The sequence below is a fragment of the Pteropus medius genome, unplaced genomic scaffold (genome assembly GCF_902729225.1).
Source record: "Pteropus medius unplaced genomic scaffold, Ma_sr-lr_union100, whole genome shotgun sequence".
Lineage (NCBI taxonomy): Eukaryota > Metazoa > Chordata > Mammalia > Chiroptera > Pteropodidae > Pteropus > Pteropus medius.
Window position 1 is genome coordinate 9,929,992 of NW_024353517.1, and position 22,274 is coordinate 9,952,265.

The 22,274-nt window shown below is 47.9% G+C and overlaps 1 protein-coding gene and 1 long non-coding RNA gene across 2 annotated transcripts in view; one reads left to right on the plus strand and one right to left on the minus strand.

The window, feature by feature from the left end:
- Positions 1–22,274, minus strand: part of LOC120592867 (uncharacterized) — a 61,634-nt gene that overhangs the window by 18,217 nt on the left and 21,143 nt on the right. The window lies entirely within an intron of this gene.
- HES1 (hes family bHLH transcription factor 1) lies at positions 7,240–9,756 on the plus strand. The gene is made up of 4 exons (XM_039850560.1): positions 7,240–7,610; positions 7,743–7,838; positions 8,087–8,174; positions 8,835–9,756. Exons 1-4 carry the CDS (start codon positions 7,503–7,505, stop codon positions 9,383–9,385), a joined length of 843 nt encoding a protein of 280 aa, XP_039706494.1. The 5' UTR covers positions 7,240–7,502; the 3' UTR covers positions 9,386–9,756.

A 22,274-nucleotide genomic window follows, 5' to 3' on the forward strand; every position in this document is an offset into this window, starting at 1 on the left:
TTTGGTTGACTGTGAGGCAGGCTGACTGTCTTGTGTGGCCCCTGGGAGTGGCTTCCTATCTCCTGGAACTCAAAAATCAAGATCCCTTCTTTTCCAGAGGTTATAGGGTGATGAGTAAATCCAAGAGAGAATCACAGAGCAGCAAGCCTGAAATTTAACTATGCTCTGTGCTGGGCGTTTTCTGACATAATCACTCACCAGTACATAGCTCTAGTTCTCAACTGGAAAAACCATCTTTGGTGGTAATGTTAGTCACTTGCCGTAGATGATAGTTCAAAATGTTCTTATATAGATACTGCACAGTGGGTTTCTGGACTGGTAAGCAGGAAACCTGAGCCTATTCTGCCTTTGCTATACCCTCCCTGAGGAGACTGTTTGACCTTGGGCAAGTCGCTTCTTCTGGGGCTCAATTTTCCCAAGCATTCAATGAATGAACCCATTCAGCCTTTTAGGTATCTTCCTCTACCTTCCCCCCGTCCCTTTTCTCTAAGCTGAGAGACGATGCAAGGAAAATGGTAATGGTGATTTTAATTAAAAATATGTTGTATACACACATTCCATATCACTTTCAGGCCCCTAAGTCTTACCTAAATGGTTTTCCTGGCTAGCTGAGTTTTGTTTTTGATTTTGATTTTTTGAGAAATTTGATCTGCTATCACCATTTGAGCAGCTATCAGCAAGCCAAACAAATGTGTGTTCTAGGCTGAAAGGTCCCCACCCTCCTGAGCCTTCCAGAAGCCCTCACAGGCACCAGCGGGGGTGTAGTTCTGAGCTCTTCACACACATAGGTGCAAGTTATATCCCTCAGGAATATGCCCTCCTACATTTCTGACTTGAAGGCTTGCCTCACTGCAGTGCTGCTCAGAGGGTAAACAGTTAGCCAAGAGCACATTTAGAGCCTTCCCACCAGACTGCTGCGGCCAGCCTAAATGTGGGAGTTAAGCCATTCCAGGGTGCCCTGCCCCCACCCTATTGGGAAAGGCTTTCTTGGCAACCATCCTCTTTCAGAGCCCATTAGAAAGTGCACATTCTCGCGGTCTCACTGGGTCTAGTCAAGTTTTCCAAGAGGGGGTGGGGGTGGCGGAAAGCACTACAGGCTGCTGTTAGCCAGTGCTGAAAGCTGCTGTCTTCTGCCCCCACCCCCAGTTTGCAGTTTGAGGCCCCTGCTTGGCCAAGAACCAACTAGGAAGTTTTGTTCAAAAGTAGTGACTTATTTTTATCAAAGGTGGAATTCAGAGTTGCAGTTGTTTATAATGCCTCTGCATGGCAACCAAGACTCTTGCTCCGAGCACTCTGGAATCCTCTTCTCTCTGTAGGCACTTGGCTTTCTTGCCCATTCCTTTCTCCATCCAAAAATTGGGTACAGAGCAGCTCCAGTGCCTCAGAAGGGAGAAGAAGTTCTGAAAATTCAGTGTCTTTATTAATGTGTCTTTTTTAAATCTATACTTTGGTGATGATCACAGCTCTATAATCCCCACCCTAAATTTACCAGGCCCACAGCACTGTGGTGTGGTAGAAAGAGCTCTGAGAGATGGCTTCTGGCCCCCACTCTGGCCACATGTTGCTGTGGGCTCTTGAGTCAGTTTCTTGCCCTCTCTTAAGCTTGGAGTACCTGCTAAGTGGAGATTGCCTAGGTCAGTTTCCTCAGTCTTTTCAGGTCACAAAATGCTTTGAGATTCTGCTAGAAAAAATAATACGTTCGTTCATTCTTTCAAAAGCATTTATTAAGCTCCTACTAAATATGCATGTAGAGAGATAATTTTGAATTTCATGGGATTTATAGGCTCCCTGGGGTTTCATCCATGAACCTTAAGGTAAGATGTCCCGGTCATGAATTCTGCTGTGATGAGCATATATGGACTCTTACCCAGAAGAACCATAATAATGATTCTAGTAAAGGATCATAAAACTATCAGTCAGGCAGATGCCAGAAAACAGAGGCAGTGAGGCAGTCATTATGAAGGTGATCTCTGGCTTCCTCCCCTTCCTGTTGCCCCAGCCTGGCACGCGTGCGGGCAAACACGCGTGCACAACAACCAGCCTGGAATGTGCTGTTTCTGGGCACTCAGACTGCAGGGAGCCGGCTGCAGCCCTGGAGAGATGACAAACATCTCTTCTATCCTGGACTATATTTTTCTCACGGTCTCTGAAAGGGCTGCGATCAGGTGATATGTGTGGGACTGCTCTCAGTACAGGTGCGGAGCAGGTACCGAGGGGAGGAGAAAATCCGCCCAGTGTGTACTTACTCAAGGCTCTTTCAATAGCCCTCCCAGGATAGCTCTTGGCAGGGCAGCTACCATGTCTCTGGCAGGCTGCAGGGAATCTGAGTGTGAGAAAGTCAGTCAAGCGGAGGAAAAGGGGGAAAAAAAAAACTTCAAGTCCTCAGGCAAAATACCTTTATTCTTCTGCTCTCGCTCTCTCTCCCTTCTGTAGCTTTAAACCAAATCCACAAACCATTCCAATACCTTGGGACAAAGGGGAATCTCACCAGAGATGCATTATTTGTTTTATGGTTTAAAGCAAACAGGTGAAGCAATAAGACAGCAAAAATCACTCTTCTTGAAGGCAGAAAGAGGGGAAGAGAAAACACAGCAGCCCCTGGTTGTACTTACTGGGCATGATACAGTGGCAAAGATGCCTTGTGTCTTGCTGGTCTCATAGTGGGATCAAAGTGACCACTGATGAACAGGGTTCAATTTTCTCCTTGCTTAGGAAGAGGGGGGAAGGGAGGAAGATGACTGAAAAATAAAGGCTGTCTCTATCTAAAAGGAGCCTTCCAAATCCAAAAGTCTTTTCTGCAGTTTAGGAGCTTAGTTCCCCATTTGAGAAGGGGTGGAGAGAGTGTCAACTTGGTGCTATTTTCTCTGCCCAGGATAAGGATACTGAAAAGTGGTCTGTGAGCACATTTGCAAAGCAGCTTTCTTCTTAAATGGTTAGGGTGGAGGGGTGGAGACTTTCTGAGTTGCCTTGTGTGGCCCAGACACAAATTCATGGCAAATTTTTCGTTACCTGACCAACCCCTCTGCCGATCTAAAAATGTGTGTGTGCGTGTGTGTGCACGTGCGCGTGTGTAATCCATTTGCTCATTCTACCAGTCTAAGCACTCCTAAAGTGGCCATAAACCAGTTGCTGATCAACTATCTGGCTGAGGAGGCTGCTGTAGGCACTGCAGTGACACCATAACTTGACTATATTCAACATTCTCCACGAACCTTCAGGGTGCCAAATCCTGAGCAGATGACAGAGTCAGACAATAAAGGCTCTTAGGCTAGAAGGCTGAGGAGGTGGCACACCCAGCTAATTAATTAGAGCCCAAGAGCAGACAGCAGTCAAGGTCATAGCAGAGCTTACTGGAAGAAATCACTGGTTCTCATAGATCTGGGGGGAACCTGGAAAGAGTTAACAGACTTCCCTGGGAAGAGTTTAGTTCCTTGGAAGAATCTAGGTCAGAGTATTTAGGCAGTTTTTAAAAAGTCAGATGTTAAGCAGAAGCATTTTAAGAAGCTTGCAAAGTCTACATGTCAAAAAGGAGGGTAACTTCATAGGCTCATCACCTTTTACCAAGAGGATTTCAAACACACAGGACAACCCCACTTTTTTCAATACGAACAGACAATTTTCTGTCATCACCACTTTTCCATCTGTTTAAAATAAAGAAAAGTCCTACCCTATTGGCCTAGGATGCAGGTCAACAAAGGAGGCATTGTTCATCATTTCTTCAGAATGTGATAGGGTACAGCCCATTCTAGTGTGTTAAGAAAACACACACGCACACATCCAGAGAGCAGCCTGAGGGGCAAGAGTGAGTAAACCAAGCCTGCAATGAAGTTAAGGTTTGGCTACAGACTTGAGGGCTGTCCTGGAAGGTGGAAATGAGGTTTGGAAGGTAAATATGGTCAGTCACAATAATTCCTTAGTTAAACTCCAAGTCGCCGGGGGAACATTGAATTTAAGGGTAGGCAAGTTTCTGCTGAACTTGGATCACTGGATAGTGTGCAGTCAACATCCACGTGAACTGGTTCCGGGCAGGTGCTTCCGGGTATCAGCCTACACCTGTCACTTAGGAACCTCCTTTACTGGCTTGAATCTAATTGAGCTCTCTGTCTCCAAACACTACAACCCACTCCCCACACTTTTGCCAGAGCCATCTTTCTATAGGAGAACCCTAATGTCCCTTCTCTATTCAAGAGCATTTCATAGCTCTCCGTTGTCTAAAAATAAGTCCAAAGTCCTTTAGCAAAACATCTAAGGGTCTTATGACATGGCCTCAAGCCTCCTCCTTCAATCCCTTCTTATATTCCTGCCAGTCATACACCCTGTGCTCCAGATCATGTTCCCTGAATAAGGACCTCAAGTTCCAGAGTCTTAGCCTTTAGCTATGGGTACTTCCATCCTCCCCAATCCCATGGCTCACCACATTTCCAATGCCCCAATCCTACTTATTTTTTTAAGATACAAAACACAGGCCACTTCCTCCAGTAAGTTTTCCAGGATACCCCAATTTATGAGTAATTTATATATCCTAAACCTCCTCAGCATTTTACTTCTATCTAGACACATAACTGTCTCTATTGAACCTAGGACCTACCAGATGAACACACCAGGAAACAGACAACAGCTGCACTCATGCCTATAGTATCTCTGGGCTGTGGGTTTCCTAAGGGCAATAACTATTGTATTCATCCCTGTATCCCCCAAGGAGACCAATACTGTTGCCCATACAGGTGAGCTTTAGAGTTTCTTTTCGGTTCTCCTGACTTTTCAGGCTATCATCTAAGCCCGAAAAAGAATGGAATAATAGAGGAATGCCTAGTCATCAATCAGGAAACCAGGGTCTGTCCGCCTCCACAGTCGACTGGAAACTCCTTGCAGACTGCCTCTATCTCTTCTCGTGGTAATCCCGGGGTTTAACCCAGTGTCTGGCACAGAGCAGGCGTTTTATAATGAAAGTTAAGAGAGCTCAAGGTCGTCCAGAGTCAGGAACCGCTGAATTTCATCTGGGACGAGATCTGGTGAAATCATTTACAACATTATCTCAGTGGGGAGCGCGCAGGAAGGAAGGAATGAAGTGACTGAGAAATGTGTGCCAGGCCTCCGGGCGATCTCCAAGCCTGGGGAAGGGCTGGGAGGGCGGGGGACGACATCAAAGACGCTCGGCCCCTGGACTGCCCCGAGCCGCCCTGAGCTCCCAAGCGGCGGGAGGGGTGGAAGGAGTGGGGGTGCAGAGGTGGACGACCCGGGCGAGCCGGCTAGAGGGAGGGAGAGCGGCGGCAGTAGCGGCTGGTCGGCCGGAGCACTGCTCGTCGCCCGCCCTGCGCGGCAAATCCCCCAGGGAGGCCGCCGCCAGAGCCCTGGCGCTCCCGGCCCGGCGCCCGCCACGTGGCACCCGGCGGCGGCGGCTCCTCCCGGCGCGCGGCCCGGCCAGCCGGCAGCACGCAGCCGCCCGCGCCGCCCGCCTCCTCCCGGCCGCCCGCCGGCGGCCTCCCGGGCGCAGTAAGGGGGAGCTGCCAGGCCGCCCTGGACCCCGGGAAGGGGCGGGCGGCGCGAAGCCGCTTTAACCGCAGCCGCCGAGCAGAGGCAGGAGGCTGACCCGGCCGCTTCCTAAGTGCGGTCAGGCATCTCGTGACCGCGGCGGGCGCCTGGGGCCCCGCGGGGGGAGGGAGGGAGGGAGGGCTGGCCCGGGCAAGGAGCAAACAAGAAGGCCCCCGCCCCTCCCCCGGGCTGTTGCCAGTGAGGCTTTCGGCCGAGTTTAAAACCCCAAGCCTGAAATCAGAGGTAGAGTGGGGGGTTGGAATAATTCCCCACTCTCCACCCTGGGGTGCGCGCTCCCCGCCCGGAAGGGCTGACCTTGGCCGGGGGGAGGCTGGAGAGGGGAGTGGTGAGCGCCCGCACTGGGCTCCTAGCCCGTCGCCCCCTCGGATTCCAGGCCCGGCGGGGGCCGGAGGAGGGGGCCCCGGACACACACACGCGCGCGCGCACACACACACACACACACCCCCCACACCCCGCACGCAGCCGTGAGCCCCCGGCCAAGCGCAGGAGGTTTTCCCAAACTCGAGCACAGCTGCTGTTGTCCCTTGGCTCTCCCTGAGACGGAACCATGCACGCTCACTTCTTGCCGCCGCCACCCCCCGCCTCCCTGCCCCCAGGGCGCGCGCACACACACTCACACACGCACGCACACACACATCCTCCCGGCCTGGCCGCAGCCGCGGCGGCAATAAAACATCCTGGCACGTGCTCGGGCTCCAGGCGCGCCCTCGCCGGCCGGCTGATGTCAAACTGCAGCTCGGCTGGTGTAGCTCTTAAAGGGCCCGCGCGCGCCGGATGCCGAGGCTGCGCCCGCCACCCGCAGAACGAAGAGGGGAGCGGCTGCCGCCCTGCCTGCCACCTCTAAGTGCGGCAGAACCGGGAGCCCGTGGGTGGAAAGAAAAAGAATGGCGAAAGCACGTGCGCATCCCTGAGGCATTGCCATCAAAGCCCCCATCTCTTGTCATCTTTCATTTGAAATTCCATTTCCTTTCTGCCCAGTTGGAAATTATTCCAATTGTTTCCTGGGGAAGCGCGGGGTCCAAGGCCACCACTCCAGAAATGAAATGAGAAGCGGGTATCAAAAACCACCTTGTTCTGAAATATATGGTGGAAGGCATTTTTTATCTGCATGCAAAATAGAATTTTTTGGTTCTTTTCCTGAATGATCGACTTTCATCTCCCCCCCAAATTTCACCCCCCCACACACCCATTTCTAAGCGGAAAATACAGATGCTTCGGTAACTCAGCCTAATATACATTCCCTCTTTTAAACACTGCAAGCATAATCTTTTATATTTGTCCTTCGAAACCTTTAAAAAATATTTTCACATGAACTTATTAGCGTCAAAGCAGCTTTATTACAAATGTGAAAGGAAATAAAGAGCAAAGACCCTAGCCGCCCCGCCCCCCCAAAAATAAAATAAATTAGACTAGAGCAAAACCAATGTGGAAAAAAATCCAGTCTAAAGCAAAGCTCAGCAGGGAGAGTAGCAAAGGGTTAAAATCCTTTTGATTGACGTTGTAGCCTCCGGTGCCCCGGGCTCAGGCGCGCGCCATTGGCCGCCAGGCCTTGTGCCTGGCGGCCAATGGGGGGGCGCGGTCCACGAGCGGTGCCGCGTGTCTCCTCCTCCCATTGGCTGAAAGTTACTGTGGGAAAGAAAGTTTGGGAAGTTTCACACGAGCCGTTCGCGTGCAGTCCCAGATATATATAGAGGCCGCCAGGGCCTGGGGATCACACAGGATCCGGAGCTGGTGCTGATAACAGCGGAATCCCCCATCTACCTCTCTCCTTGGTCCTGGAATAGCGCTACCGATCTCAAGTAGCCATAAGATATAATAAACCCTCAGCACTTGCTCTGTAGTTTTGTGAAAGTCTCGAGTAAAAGGGACATAAGCAAAACATTTTTTTGTGTGTGAAGGACTCCAAAAATAAAATTCTCTAGGGATTTAAAAAAAAAAAAAAACAGAAAATGCCGGCTGATATAATGGAGAAAAATTCCTCGTCCCCGGTGGCTGCTACCCCAGCCAGTGTCAACACGACACCGGATAAACCAAAGACAGCATCTGAGCACAGAAAGGTAAGGGCAGTACCTGTATCTCTCTGCAGCCCCAAGAAATTAAGCTGGAGTTGGGGGCTCTTATCCCTTGGAAACCCCGGGGGAAATGGCAGATCCCATGGGAACTCAGGGTTCGTTTTTATTTCTTTACAGTCATCAAAGCCTATCATGGAGAAAAGACGAAGAGCAAGAATAAATGAAAGTCTGAGCCAGCTAAAAACACTGATTTTGGATGCTCTTAAGAAAGACGTAAGTGAATAATTCTGTCTTTTTTTAATTTACAAAGAATGAAATGCTATTTCTCAAGTACTAAGAATGAAACTCCCCGGTCGGCGGATCTTCCCCTCCAACACTGCTTTTTCTGAGGCGGGAGGAGGGCCGGGCCCCTTTGGCTGGGGTCTGGGGACGTGTGGGCCGCGGCCGGCGGGAGGGACCCCCAGCACTCCGAGGCTGCTGGCGGGGGTCTCACTTTCTTCCTTGCCTCCTCTTCTGTGCAGAGTTCGCGGCATTCCAAATTGGAGAAGGCAGACATTCTGGAAATGACAGTGAAGCACCTCCGGAACCTGCAGCGGGCACAGATGACGGGTGAGGGCGGCTTGCCGCGTCCCCCTCTGCGGGCGTCCCTCTCGCCCCGCGGTGATTTCTTCCAGACTTCCGCCCGTGGTTGTGAGAGGCATTGAGCTACATTTTACGGCCTTGGCTCACTCTTGCGTTCCCACGGTCTGGGGCTTATTTATAGCCACAACTCCAAGTTGTTACTGTTCCGGAAAGGGAGGGAGAGAGGTTGTAGCGGCGAGGGCGGCGGGCGGCTTGACAGTGAGGGAAGCGGGTGGGGGCGAAAGGACTTGGAACTGGCGGTTTTGAGCTGCGTTGGAGCCTGGAGGTCATCTGGTTTAGCACTCCCTCCTCCCCCATTACAGAAGGGGAAATGAGGCTCGGATGGCGAGGAATGGGGGAAGGGCATTACCCAAGGTCACATCGCGCGCGCTGAGAGTTAGGGGGCAGATATAGGGCCGAGATCGATTTAAATAGAATGACAGGGAATAGAGAAAGGGAGCGTCTTGACTTAGGTCGCCGAGCTAATGTGGAGAGGCAGATGGTTTTTCTAAACCCATTCCCCTAGCCAGAGGCAGTTCTGCGGGCCCAGTGGTCAGGGAAGCACGCCGCTGGGACCTCCCAGGGCGGAGGCAGTGGCCTCGGGGCCAGGGCCTTTCGGTGACCTGTCTGTCTCCTTCTGGCCTGCAGCCGCGCTAAGCACAGACCCGAGCGTGCTGGGGAAGTACCGCGCGGGTTTCAGCGAGTGCATGAACGAGGTGACCCGCTTCCTGTCCACGTGCGAGGGCGTTAACACCGAGGTGCGCACCCGACTGCTCGGCCACCTGGCCAACTGCATGACCCAGATCAACGCCATGACCTACCCGGGACAGCCGCACCCAGCCTTGCAGGCGCCGCCCCCGCCCCCGCCAGGACCCGGCGGTCCGCAGCACGCGCCGTTCGCGCCGCCGCCTCCACTCGTGCCCATCCCCGGGGGCACGGCGCCCCCTCCCGGTGGTGCGCCCTGCAAACTAGGTAGCCCGGCGGGAGAGGCGGCTAAGGTGTTTGGCGGCTTCCAAGTGGTGCCGGCTCCTGATGGCCAGTTTGCCTTCCTCATCCCCAACGGGGCATTCGCTCACAGCGGCCCTGTCATTCCAGTCTACACCAGCAACAGCGGGACCTCTGTGGGCCCTAATGCAGTTTCGCCTTCCAGCGGCCCCTCGCTCACGGCGGACTCCATGTGGAGGCCGTGGCGGAACTGAGGGGCTCAGGCCACCCCTTCCCCTAAACTCCCCAACGTATCTCTCCTCCCTCGGGGACACTAAACAGGAACTTGAACGCTGGAAAAGAAGAGGACTTTTGTGATTAAGTGATTACTTTGGTTTTTTTAATTTCTAAAAAGTTACTTTTTTGTAGAGAGCTGTATTAAGTGACTGACCATGCACTATATTTGTATATATTTTATATGTTCATATTGGATTGCGCCTTTGTATTATAAAAATTCAGATGACATTTCGTTTTTTACACGAGATTTCTTTTTTATGTGATGCCAAAGATGTTTGAAAATGCTCTTAAAATATCTTCCTTTGGGGAAGTTTATTTGAGAAAATATAATAAAAGAAAAAAATGAAGACTTTTATGTCTTAGAACTGATTATTTCAGAATATGTAATAAAAAAGAGGCTCTTGGCAGAATTTGAATTACATGTAATCTGAGAATTCAGGAATTGGCTCTTTTGTTATTCAAAGAACTTTTTTTAAAACGCCTCAAACCTTTCACCAACCCTCTTGGAACTAAATTCCATTAAATTTGCAAGAACTCATCTGATATGGCTTTTCTGATCAATTTGTGGTCAAGCTCCTAAAGGATTTCCAACATTATTTTAGTTGCAGTTGGGTAAGTCATTCAGTCCTGGGTGTCATACTAGCTCCTTCAGAGGAAGGTTGAATGCGACTGAATTCATGAAGTTAATGGATCCAGTACCATTGCCCACACCGCATTAAGGGAGGTTCCTGCAGCGCTACTCCCCTGGAGTAGCTCACCAATATCCAAAATAAAAACACTCAACCGCTAAGGCCTCCGGCCTTCAAGGGTTGGAGTCGTCCTTTAATTAGTCAGTCCTTAGGTACAACTAGACATTCCCTCGTGCCAGCCTCCAAAACTTTGAAATGCCTCTCTGCACCCTCTTCAAGCAAGCTGAGAAGGTCAACAGATTCCTTCTGCCAAGGGACAGCTAGTTAGACTCCCATGTGGAGCCCAAGTCCAGATGATTAACACCAGACATATGTTTTTGATAAGTTTCTATGCATGGCTCTAATAGAGAAAGCATGTGGGGGCTGTGCTGGCAGGCACACAGGCCATCTTCCCTTTTTAATACAAACAGCAAGCGACCCCTTCGCTTGGTCATGCCCCATTTCCAGGCAAGATGTGGGCTCCAGATAGGAGCAAAAGGCTTGTCTCGGGTTTCAGCTCACATAACCTTCCTTAACAAGTCCTAACTCAAAGCGGACAGCTTTAAACTGTGCCAGGATCTGCAGGGAATTTCTTCCAAATCCCATCACAAAGGCTTGTCAGATTTTGTCAGATTTGGCCAGGTGTTTGACTGCATCCAGGTGTTGGGGAAATGAAAACCACGAGCCCTACGAGACCAGACACATCAGCCGTGCTGTGGGTCTGGCGGGCTGGTCCTCCTCCTGCACCAGGGGCCAGTCTTCCTCCCTGCCCGGCCCCTCCCGCCAGCCTCTTTTCACCCCCTTCCTTTAGAACAGCTTCTGGGAGGAGAACACGAGGCGGGAGAGATCAATCTTTGAAGCCTTCCTAACAAAGATAAAGCCAACGATTTTCTGTCTTGTTTCAAAAGCTTTACCTCTCCCCCGCCTTGCTCTGGCCTTTCCCACAGGCCAGTGTGGAGAGCAGCTCTATCACAGGAATGATCTAGCAGACAGCACTCAGTTTTCTACTCAAATACCTTCCACCCAGTTTTGGACACAGAGGGAGAGGTTTAAAAGATATTCTTTAAAATTTGGCTCCTATTTGCCTCATTTCGTGCATGTGAAAGGGGTCCAATACACCCCCCTCCCAAAGAAATACACACACCCTTCATCATATTTTCCATGATTTCCTTCATTTAAACACAAACATAATAACAATTGCTCTATTAAGACACCCAACCCAAGCTCAAATCCTTCATTTGGTAAACCTGTCCTCTGGCCCCAATAGAAGTCCTTACCTGTGGTGGCAGCAATAATGGAGACATCAGCAACTCATTTTTATAAAAGTATATTTGTGTTCTTAAAAATCTCTCTCTCTCTCTCTCTCTCACACACACACACACATGCACGCACACACACACACACACACACACACACAGCATCTCTACACCAATCTAAGTCTCTTTGTCTTTCTCTATGCTGAAGAGGAAAAATTGAAAAAGTGGATTTTTATTAATATCATAAGTACATAGATATCTTTGGGGGGAGTAATAAATTTAAAGAAAAGAAGTAAACATTTGTTCATGTGAACATAATTGGTAGTTTGAAAATAGTCTTTTTTCCCCGAAATGGCGCTTTTAGATGATTAGAGGAGCCATTTGTTTATGGACAATATGGAGAAAAGAGGGAGACCCTAGGCCTCAACGGGGATTTTTCAGGCTCTTGTGCCAGCTATGCCGCTAAACTCACTGTGTCACTTTGAATGAGTCACTTCCCTTCTCTGGGACAATTCCATGTCCGTAAAATGAGTGGGTTTATTTCTAAGACCTTGTGCCCTCCTGCACCCAGGCTGTTTCTGTAGTAATTAGTTGGGCGAGAGGCTAAGCTTCAAAGACGACTTCAATCTTGCCCCACCCCCCACTCAGATCCCTCTGGCCTGGCCTAATTATACTGCCTTGGGGCACACCTAGCAGCCCCTCTCGCCAGCCCCGGGCAGTGTCGATAGCTCCAGGAGATAAGGCAACCCCAAGCTCCATGTCCGGTTGCAAGCCGCATATCTCCGTTGCCGTGCGCATTAGCCTCTCAATGGAGACCTCCCGGGCCCCGGCCCCCCACCGTCCCGACAGCATCCGGAGCGGGAAAGGCGCTGAACTGGAAGCGGGGGGTGGGGGGGGGGCGGTTCACCTTGGTCTAAAAGGGAACTTTGCCTAAATGGTGAATAAGCGTGACTCGAAGGGGCGCCCCCTCCTCGCGCCCCATTCCGCCCCACGTGTTTCTGAAGTGGGGATCCAGGAGTTAAACTGGACCTCCTCATCGTCACCACCGCCCCGGGAAACCTGTCATTAAAGTCAATTAACTTTTCCCACACCCCTTGGCCGGTAACAACTCGCTGCTAGCTTCCTCCCCGGCTCCTAACTGCAACCAGATGGGTGGCAAGGCTGCCCCCGCCGCGAGCCCTCCGGGGCGGCCCGGGGGTTCCAGGGTGGCCGCCGGGGCCCGCGGCCGGGGCGGGAGCAGGCCAGGGCGGCCAAGCCAGGCCAGCCCCGGCGGCCCTGCGGCCAAGGTGGTTTGCTTAGCAGGCCCGGCTGCTTTCTGGCAGGAAATGAATAGCTCCCAGATGAGCTCAGGCAACCTGAGAGGTCGTGAGAACGGCGCGAACCCCCGCCTGTGCAGCCGGCAGCCTGCCAGGCCGCGGGGGGAGCGGGCGGCGGCGGCGGCGGCGGGAGGCCGGGAGGCCCGGCGGGCGGGCGCGCGGGCGGGCGGCGGCGGGGTGAGAAGGAGGAGGGAGCCGCTGACACACGAGCCCGCGCCCGCTCCCGCTGACAGGCAGGCAGCCGCCCGCGCCCGGCCACCTCCCCCGCTTCCCCCGCCCCAGGCCCCAGCGCCTCCCAAGCAGCAGGCCTTAGCCGCAGAAATGCGGCCGCCCGGCCCCGCCAGGACCTGGGGGTGGGGCCGCCTGCCAGTGTTTTTCCAGTTTTGCCGGTAGCTCGGGCCACATTTAGAAGCCGGGGAAACTGGGCTGAGGCCAGTGTCAGGGCACCAGAGGCCTTCGCGGCCTGCAAAGCTCTTGCCAAGCGTTTAGGCCAAGCCAGGGCAGGAGTAGGCAGGGAGAGTGGGGGACAGGGCAAGGGCATCTCAGCCCACAGAGTCGTCCCAAAAGAGACAGAGTCACCAGACAGCAATTCTGGACTTAAAAATGAATCTCATTTCCAAAAACCCTGAACACCTAGTAAGTGCCCAGCAAGCCTACTGCAAGCACTAAAGAGATACCACTAATTTCCACACGGCCCCTAGCCTCACAGAGTTCTCAGTTTAGCTAGGGAGATAAAGTGGCTCATCCTAGGCACGATGTGGCAAGTGCCAAAAATGAAGTTTAAACAAAGAGCACCTCAGAACAGACAGATTAATTCTGATTTGAGAGGAAACCAGGTAAGTTTTTCAGAGTTGGCACTTGAAGCTCGGAGGTGAAAGATGAGTTCAACAGGAAGAGATAGGAATAGGAAATAGAAGGAAAACACAGACATGGGTAAATATAGAGGTCCGGTTTGGGGAAATTTCAGGAAATTTGCCATGGTTGTTGTATTTCAATTTTCAAATACCTAAATTGGCTTAGAGGTCAAAAAGAGAAGGCTAAGTTGTCTGCTTCAGTCTTTGGCTTAGTGCAGTATAGCCCAGGGGTTAAAAGCTCAGGAATCTATCTGGCTTCAAATTGCTTAGGTGTTAAACCAAGGCAAATTACGTCACTTCTCCGTGCTTCGGTTTTGCAGCTCTGTGCCACGTTTGGAACTTAGGGCTCTTTGGGTAGTATGCCATAGGGCTGTGAGGATGAAATGAGTAAATGCACATAAAGCATTTAGAATGCTGCTAGGCACATAAGCCCTCAATGCCTGTCAGCTCTTAATGATTCCTAAACAACCACCAAACAAGAAAGCAAGGCCTGGCCTTTGCCCAGTGATTTCAAAATCTGCTTGTTATTGCACCAGGCGCCATATGAAAGAACCACTGCTTCTTCCTTAGTTTCCAAATCTTATATATTCATTCAATAATTATTGAGTCAGACAATAATTTTATATATTCATTCAATAATTATTGAGTCAGACACTATGAGAAATAAGGTAGAAGAAAGACACAATCTCTGTAGTCACCAAGCTCACAGCCTAGTAGGCAAGACAGACCAGTAAAAAAAGAATTTCTTTGTGTTAAGTGCCATAAAAAGGTAGTGGACATGTGGTACAAAAGGTCACACGTCATAACAGGTAACTTTTCGGTCTTCCAAGTTATGATGAATCTTTATGAATTTTTGTGACCATATAAATTGCTGGCACAGTAAATAGTCTAATTCCACAGAAGAAAAGTTATTGTCAAATGGTTAATTTCAAGATTAATCACAGTACAATACTAATATCTTCTGAATGAACACAGTCATCTTGATGAGGTCAAGGAATTGGTCCAGAATCATAAAATCCCGGTTCCAAATTGGCCACTACCTGTGAGATGCTGAGCAAGTCACCATAAGTCTCTAGGCTTTAGTTTCCTCACTGACACTGTGAGGTTAGACTGGAAAGTTGTTTTCAACTCCATAGTCAGTGATTCTCTTTGCTCAGCATGCTTCTGTGTGCCTCACAGTTTAACACTTGCTCTGTGGCTATGAGAACCTATATTGGGCATATTTCAAAACTTTCAGTCCAGTCCTGGGATGATATTACAACCAAGTATTTTCATCTGCAGTTAAAAATGTGGAAACAGACCTGAACGAAGTATGGGCATTATAGTTCCACTGTCACAAGAAAATAGGCCCTGTGTGAAATTCTTGGAGACCTGCCATGTTAGTGAGAATTGTGCCCACTGCGTGGCATTACCAAGGAAGCCTGCATCTGTGACAGGATTTTCTCAGATATCTGCTACTAAGACCTTGTTCTGTGCTGTAATATCTTGTTATCTTACCTGGAGAACAGAGTAACCAGAGTTTAAAAAAAAACAGCACTTTTCTTCTTCATCCTAAAAAATGTCTTCCCTTTTCACTTGCTCACTTCTTTTTGAAAAGGAAGTGTGATCTGTTGGTTATCAAGACCCTTTCCCTTTAGGAAACATTTCCCTAACCGGCTAGAATTTTTCCACTAGCGCACTTACTGAATTAAGTAAACCTACGGAATTAGTCTCGTTAAACAAGAATGTCCGTCTAAATTAGCAAAAAATCTGAATTTTAAATATTCAATATTTTATATTTGAAATTTTAAAGTAAATTTTGCAAATACTTATAGTGAGTCTGAATTCAGTTTACAAAAGCACTTGCTCTCATAAAACTAATGCATTAAAGTCGTTTTAAAGACTGTATTCTCTTAAGCAGGTTTAACCATGGCTCTTGCAATATTATTTGTACTATAAATTTTTCTTTATAGTAAGCATAAGAGGAGCCCTGATTGCAGTCCAAGTAAAAAATTTGAGCCTAAATTAATAATAAGGCTGTACTGTTGCTATTCTTTCCAGTCAGGATATATTTTCAGTTGTAATTTGCCTTTAGTCAAGAAGGGATCAATGTATTTTTTCCCCCTTAGAACTGCAAGTATCACTAATGATAGTGATGTTAAGGAACACTACTATTTGTAACTTACTATTTCGTTATTCACAAATGTGATCTGTTTTCATGTTAAAACTAACTTTATTGGTTTAGTCATCAATGCGAGACCTGAAATTTATAAATCCAGTTTATAAAAAACTCCAGCCTAGGAGAAAACTACTGCTGTTGGCAAACTACCACCCAAAACTTCAAGTTTTTTGCTACATAAGTCTCTTCTATCAGCTTTTTCCCGGAGATATAAAATTTGTCCCTAAGGCATCAAAATGTAAAACAGGAATATTATTCCTTAACGGGGCCAGGAGAGGGCAAATGCCATGTCAAATCAGTTTCAGAAGCAACTGCCATATGTGACATTTAGGAGCAAAAGTAAGTGTAAAAGTGCTTAAGGCATTTCTTCATTTTAGTGAATACCCAATAGATATCTGGGGTCAAGGATGGGGTACAAAACCTGAAGGAAGGCTTCCCACACCCAGAATTGTAAAGAACAAATACTCTTGAGCAACCAAAGTTATTGTTTTCTGTTTTCTGTTTTGTTATTTGGACATATGATTATTTTCGTACAAATAGAATCTTGCAGGATCAGATAGATATTTCCTGTAAAACTCAAGCAGGTAAAATAATTGTGGAATTGGCCATTAATGCCTTGCAGAGGAGAGCAAGCCTCTAAAGCAGCAGTCCTCCACCTTTTTGGCACCAGGGACTGGCGCTCCTGTGAGAAATCTAATGCGTGATGATCTGAGGTGGAGCTGAGGCCGTGATGCTAGCTCTGGGGGACGGCTGCAAAAACAGATGGAGCTTTGCTCACTCTTCCACCGCTCACCTCCTGCGGTACGGCCCATTCCTACACAGACCAGTACCGTCCATGGATGAGGAGTCAGGGGCCCTGAAACCGAAGACTTGTTTGTAGGGTTTTTTGTTGTTTCGGAGAGGTGAGAGGGGCAAGATGGGGAGGCCCACATTGGTGGGCAAACGTACTATATAATCGTCCAGAGAACTCTGAAACTACTTTAGTGTGATCTCTTTGAGATTTCATTTTAAGTTCAAAGCAGGGAGTATCCATCCAAAGAAGAGACATTTTGAACAATTCAAAAAGAATAACTTAAAATGTTGTTTGTGCCTCAAATATTTGCACAGCTTTCATATCAAAGACCTAAGGCTATCATTATATTTGCACACCTACACTCGCTGGCTTAAAATTAGAAGTTGGATTTCAAACAATCAATTGTCTTGAGATGTAGCAATCAGTCTCTAACCTGATATTAGGCTGAATTCAACTTAATTTTTAAAAAGCCAAGTTTTCTTGTTTAGCATACAACCTTTAGCCACAGGTCCAGATTTCGAATCTGTGTTGTTCCTCCTCTGGTGGGTACCTCTTCAGCTTTTCCACTGTACTCTCTGGAAACTTGTTCTTTTTGAAATAAATGCACCTTTACCTGCACCCTTCGTATGAACCTCCTCATTGCCTGGTTCTACCTTTTTTTGAGCCCCCTGATTAATGACCCTTCACTTTCCCCACCCCAGGTATGAGTAGGGTTGTGGGGAGGGTAAGGGGATGAAGAGTGTGGGTACCTGGGCTGGGGAGTGGGATACCTTGAGTTGGCATTTGTACCTGGGCCCGGGAGCTCGGATACCAGGAACCAGGAAGTGTGGCACTAGGCTGGGGAATAATGACATATTTTCTGCCTCCCTATATCCTTACTAAAAGGAGACACCTTCTTTCTCAAGTAAAAAAATCTGCCCTCATGCCATCCAGCTCTTTCACTCTTTAGCTTTCTGGTCCTTGTAATCTCCTGACTTCTGTCCTTGAGTTTACCTTCACCTGGCTCCTTCCTTCCTTTCTCAGGAACTGTGCTCTGGATGCCATCCTTTCCCCTTCATCAGGGAGGTGGCCCACAAAACATCTGCGTTTATTCCAGAATCTTCGCCTTCCCTTACTTTTTTTATAAAACTTTTTACCTCAGCCTATAAACACATTTATTTCCCTACAATCTTTTAGAGCCTTCTTCTCCAACCCTGTACCTCTCTCTCTACCTGTGACTTCTCTGCCCTCTTTCTCACCAAGGACTCCTGAAATCTTGCTTATAAGCTGCACAGCCTTACTTCTCTGTCATGGCCACCCTTGTGGCCAGGCTTCTGTAGCCCCCTCTCTATTGACATGCTCCAGCCGGGGCAATGCAGCGAACAGTCCAAATGGTTACCTCCCTGTCCTCTCCTGTCAACATTTGTGAAATTTTAACTATGTTCTAACTCCATCCTTGAAATTCCTTTCTTTTTTAGCCCCTGCGGCATCTCCTTCTCCTGACTTCTTTCAAACTCTCTGACGACTTTTTGACATCTATCATGGGATTTTTTCCCTTTACCATCCCATTAAGGTTACTGTCCCTGAAATTCTAACCATGCCCTTTTCCTCCTGTCACTCAGCCGCCCATGGCTGTGATTGGCATCTATATGAAGAAGACCAGCAAATCTGGTATCTTTAATGTAGAATTCTTTTCTGAGCTCCAAACCATGGATCCACCTACCCACAGGATGGTTCCACATGGAAGTCAGAATGTCTCAAACTCAATTCACGACCCATGACCTACAAGGTACTCTCCCATGCTCAATGTGTCTTTCAAATCATCACCACCTACCTTGTTCCTGCATCTCGCAGGTCACCAGGAACCATCAGGCTTCCCAGCTTTGTGAATCTCAACCCACATCATCATTGCCTTTGTGCAGGAGTTTCGAATTTTTCATTTTTACCTTTGCTGATATCCTCACTTTCACTCTTGCCTCTCTCCAATCCATCGGCCATGCCCCATGTATCAGAGACGACCATGTCTCTGAGGAAACTTCCAAAAGCTTCCTATTGCCTCCACCACTGAAGAAGCTTAAGTGATTTGCCCCTGGCCTGCAATCCTGCCTTATTCCCTATAAGAAAGTTGCATCCTGTCCATGTTCCACCCACATGCAAAGCTACTCCAGTGCCTGCACGCTTTGCACGCACAGTCCCTGTGTTAAAAGTGTCCCTCCTTCACTTCTCCATCCAGAGACCTCCTACATTATGTGTCCTTTGAGATGTTCACCAGCTTCTGGAAACCCATCTTATTGCCTCTGGTTCCCTGCTTTGCCTCCTCCCCGCTCCTCTTGTATGTAATACAAGAGGATGACACTGATGACCTTGGAGAATAGCGACTGTTTATCTGTTTCCCCAACCCAGACTGTGCAAGTTTTGGAGGCAAAAACAATGTATTTTGTCTGTACTCCAACATGTGACACAGTGCCTTCCACACAGAAGTCATTCAGGAAGCTATATATTACTGATATAGTTAGAAGAAGGATGTTAATACAAATAGCAACTCATATTTGAACGATGCTTTAAGGTTCACAAAATACTTTTATAAACACCATCTCATTTGATCCTCAAAACAATTCATGTAGGTATTAGTATCCTAGTAGCAAATGTGAATAATTAGTTTCAAAGAGAATATGTAGGTCATTTGGCCAAGGTGATAGCTGGAAAGTGACAGAGGTGAGTCGCTACAACCCACATATTCTGGCTGTAGTACTGTGCTGCCCTCATTCTCTGCCAGATTGGACAGGCCTGAACACTACTCTCTAAAGCCTATTTCTCTTGTTGCGTGAGTATACCTTCTCTGCTGACTGCCCGAGGCAAATAAACCCAAATTCAGTTTCCGTGGTCCCTGTACTTTTGTTGCATATATAACCAGAACCAATTGGGAGCAGCTGGAAATCTGTTCTCCTCATTCCTGCTTGGCTGCCTTAACATGCATAAATAAAATCTCTCAGGGCGTGAGAACTGCAGGGAACTTCCTTCCTCCTGTCTCCCAATGGCATAAGAATAAATGCAATCGAGGCAAGTTGTTTTTTTTTTTTTTAACATAAAGATTAATGATCCTCAGCACAAATGAATTATCATGAATTTTTCAGAATCACAAATTATATAGTGAGAATGGGAAAATAAATCCTAAACCTTAAGAAGTAAGAAAAGTATCAGACTTTGAAGATTATATTTGTGTGGCTGGTTTGAAAAAGAGTGGTCCTTTAATAGGAAAATGAGTCACACTGTGACCCAGAAAAACCAGTGGGTAAAACCATGTGAAAGTGTAACAAGTGACTCTAAAGTGCTAGCTATGGGGTAAGAACGCACAAGAAAATCCACCAATACACTACAGTCATTTGCAACAGGATCAATACAGTCTCTGTAAGCAAAATGTCCACTAGCCACAAAACAGTTGCTGATTTTCCAGGTATAATTCACTTGGGCTTTTTTTCCCCCCGCTTCTGTGACTACCAGTATTTTACATTCCAGTTTTGTGGTAAATCAAAATGAGCATTTATTACCTGAAGGGTATCGTTAGAAGAGAAGCTACAGTTTGTTCATGTCACCTGCAGCTCAGGATGCGATACCTGAAGCAAAGGGCATCCTGCACCAGCATGGGTCACTGGCCAACAAAACAGCTCCTAGTGGAGGCTGGATAGTCAGTCACTCACCAGGGGTTAGTGCAGTGCTTACTCTGTTCCAGGCACCAGAATTTGTGCAACAAAAAAGACAGGCAAGACCACCAGAGTACATGTTCTACCACTGAGAAGACAATAAAAAAAGTAAATAAATAAATGAAGGAGAGAAGGTCAGCTCATGACAGATACTATAAAGAAACAAAAATAGGTTGCAGTGATAAGAGGGGACTGAAGTGGGGCTGGGGTCTAAATTAGAATGGGTGGTGAGGGGCGGCCTCAGTGAGGAGGAGACTCCTGAAGCCATGAAGGCCAGTAAAACAAGAAGCCTAACTGATTTTGCAGGCCCAATCAGTAGAGTCAGAAAATGTTCTCCCTGGCCAACCTGAGCCAGGTTTATAAGTGGCTGACCATGGTGCCCAGGGCCATAAATGGGGCCAGTGTCATTTGCTGAGGTTTTTTATGATAAATACAATTACTAAAAGCTCCTCCACAGTTTGCAGAGCACTTTAAATATTTAATGTAGAAGCTTATTCAGAGATAGCTATTCGACCTCTATGTTACCCACATGGAGAAATGAGAATCTGGAACACTGGTTAGTTTTGCATTCATTTGTTCATTTCATAGACATCTTGTGAGCACTCACTTTGTGCATGGTAGTGGGCTGGGAACCCCAGGGATGCAGAGATGAGCAAAATGTGAAAGGCCTTCAAGGAGCTCACAGTCTAAGGGGGAACATAGTGTTCACAGAGGAGGAAATGTGCTAAAAGTTGTCATCCCAGGACTCCACCTAGCTGTAGCCAGGGCCAGGCCAGGATTAGAACCTAGACTCCAGAAGCCCAGTCTAGGACTTTCTCTGCTTCTATTCTTTTTTTTCCCTCCTAAGTCTCTCAGCCTTATATTTACTATTTATTCTAGCTAGGAAAAAATTTCCCTTATCACTCATCAGTCCATTTGGTTAAACAGCCTTCAACTCTCCCCTTAGACTCTACTTCCTCAAGTCCTTGCCCAAACCTCTTCCTCCTGAAATTTTTTTGTTGTGTTCTCACTGCATATGTACCATGTTGCCATTGATATTTCCCCCATCAATCTGCTTATCACACGGGGCCATGGTCTGTCCTTCATGGTCACACTGCAATCTCAGGACATTCACAATGCCTGGCACACAGAAGGGGCTCAATAAAGTTCTGTTGAATAAGTAGACAAATAGACAAATCAATTGAGCGTGTTTCTTCCACCCTGCACCCCAAAGCAACCTTTGTCTTTGCTTGACCTCACACTTCCAGGCAACACCCCAGAATCCAGTGTACCTGCTTGCCCCATCAGGGCCCCACCGAGACCTGCCTTCCATGAAGTACTTGGAGACTATTCATACCACGCTTACCTGATCTGGTTTGGTGAGTGGATAGAAGACCCAGAAAAAGCCCTGACCAAGTTCATTTCTGCCAACCGCATCTCTTTGCGAAGGACTAGGAAGTCCTCTCTGTGACCCCATGAGTAAGAACAGGTCAGTCCCACGAAGCCACCATTCCTTAGCAGTTTCCCAAGAACCCTAATAGCTCCTACTTACAGAATAAGACTGGGAGGGAACATTGTGGAACTGTCAGAATGGCTGTGTCGAAGAAGAATGGGTGGCTTTTCTTTTTCCTTTCCCCATTTTCCAAATACTCTGTAAAATAGTTGGTACTTTCATAGCTGAAATGTTTATGTTTTTAAAAGTGAGTTTTTGACAACAGCTTAGAGAAAATAATTCCCTTTTCTGAATGCCAGCCACGCCAATAGTCGATACAGTTTGAGTCAACATTTAATTATTATATTCTTGCGTCTCGAGTGTCTTTGTTGGGTCTCTCACAGCTAGACTGGCACACAGAGCCAATATGATGCTTTTCTCTGCCTTCTTCTGCTAAGATCAAACCAGAGCCTGCCAGCCATGTTGTGGCTGCTTGGGAAACATTGCTGGGCTCCTTTGCTCATGCAACAGGATTGAAGTCATCCCCATGGCTTCAACCTGAGGACCAAGGAGAAGGCTCTTCTCCTTCTCAGCCTTGCCTGACCTCTCTTGTTGTTAATCATGATGGCTAATGAATGTGTAAGTCTCTAAATTCAGCTCTCTGGTGGATTAAGGTGGAGGCAAATTTATTGTCATTCTCCCAGGGGAGAAGTGAAGTTTTTTTTTTTTCC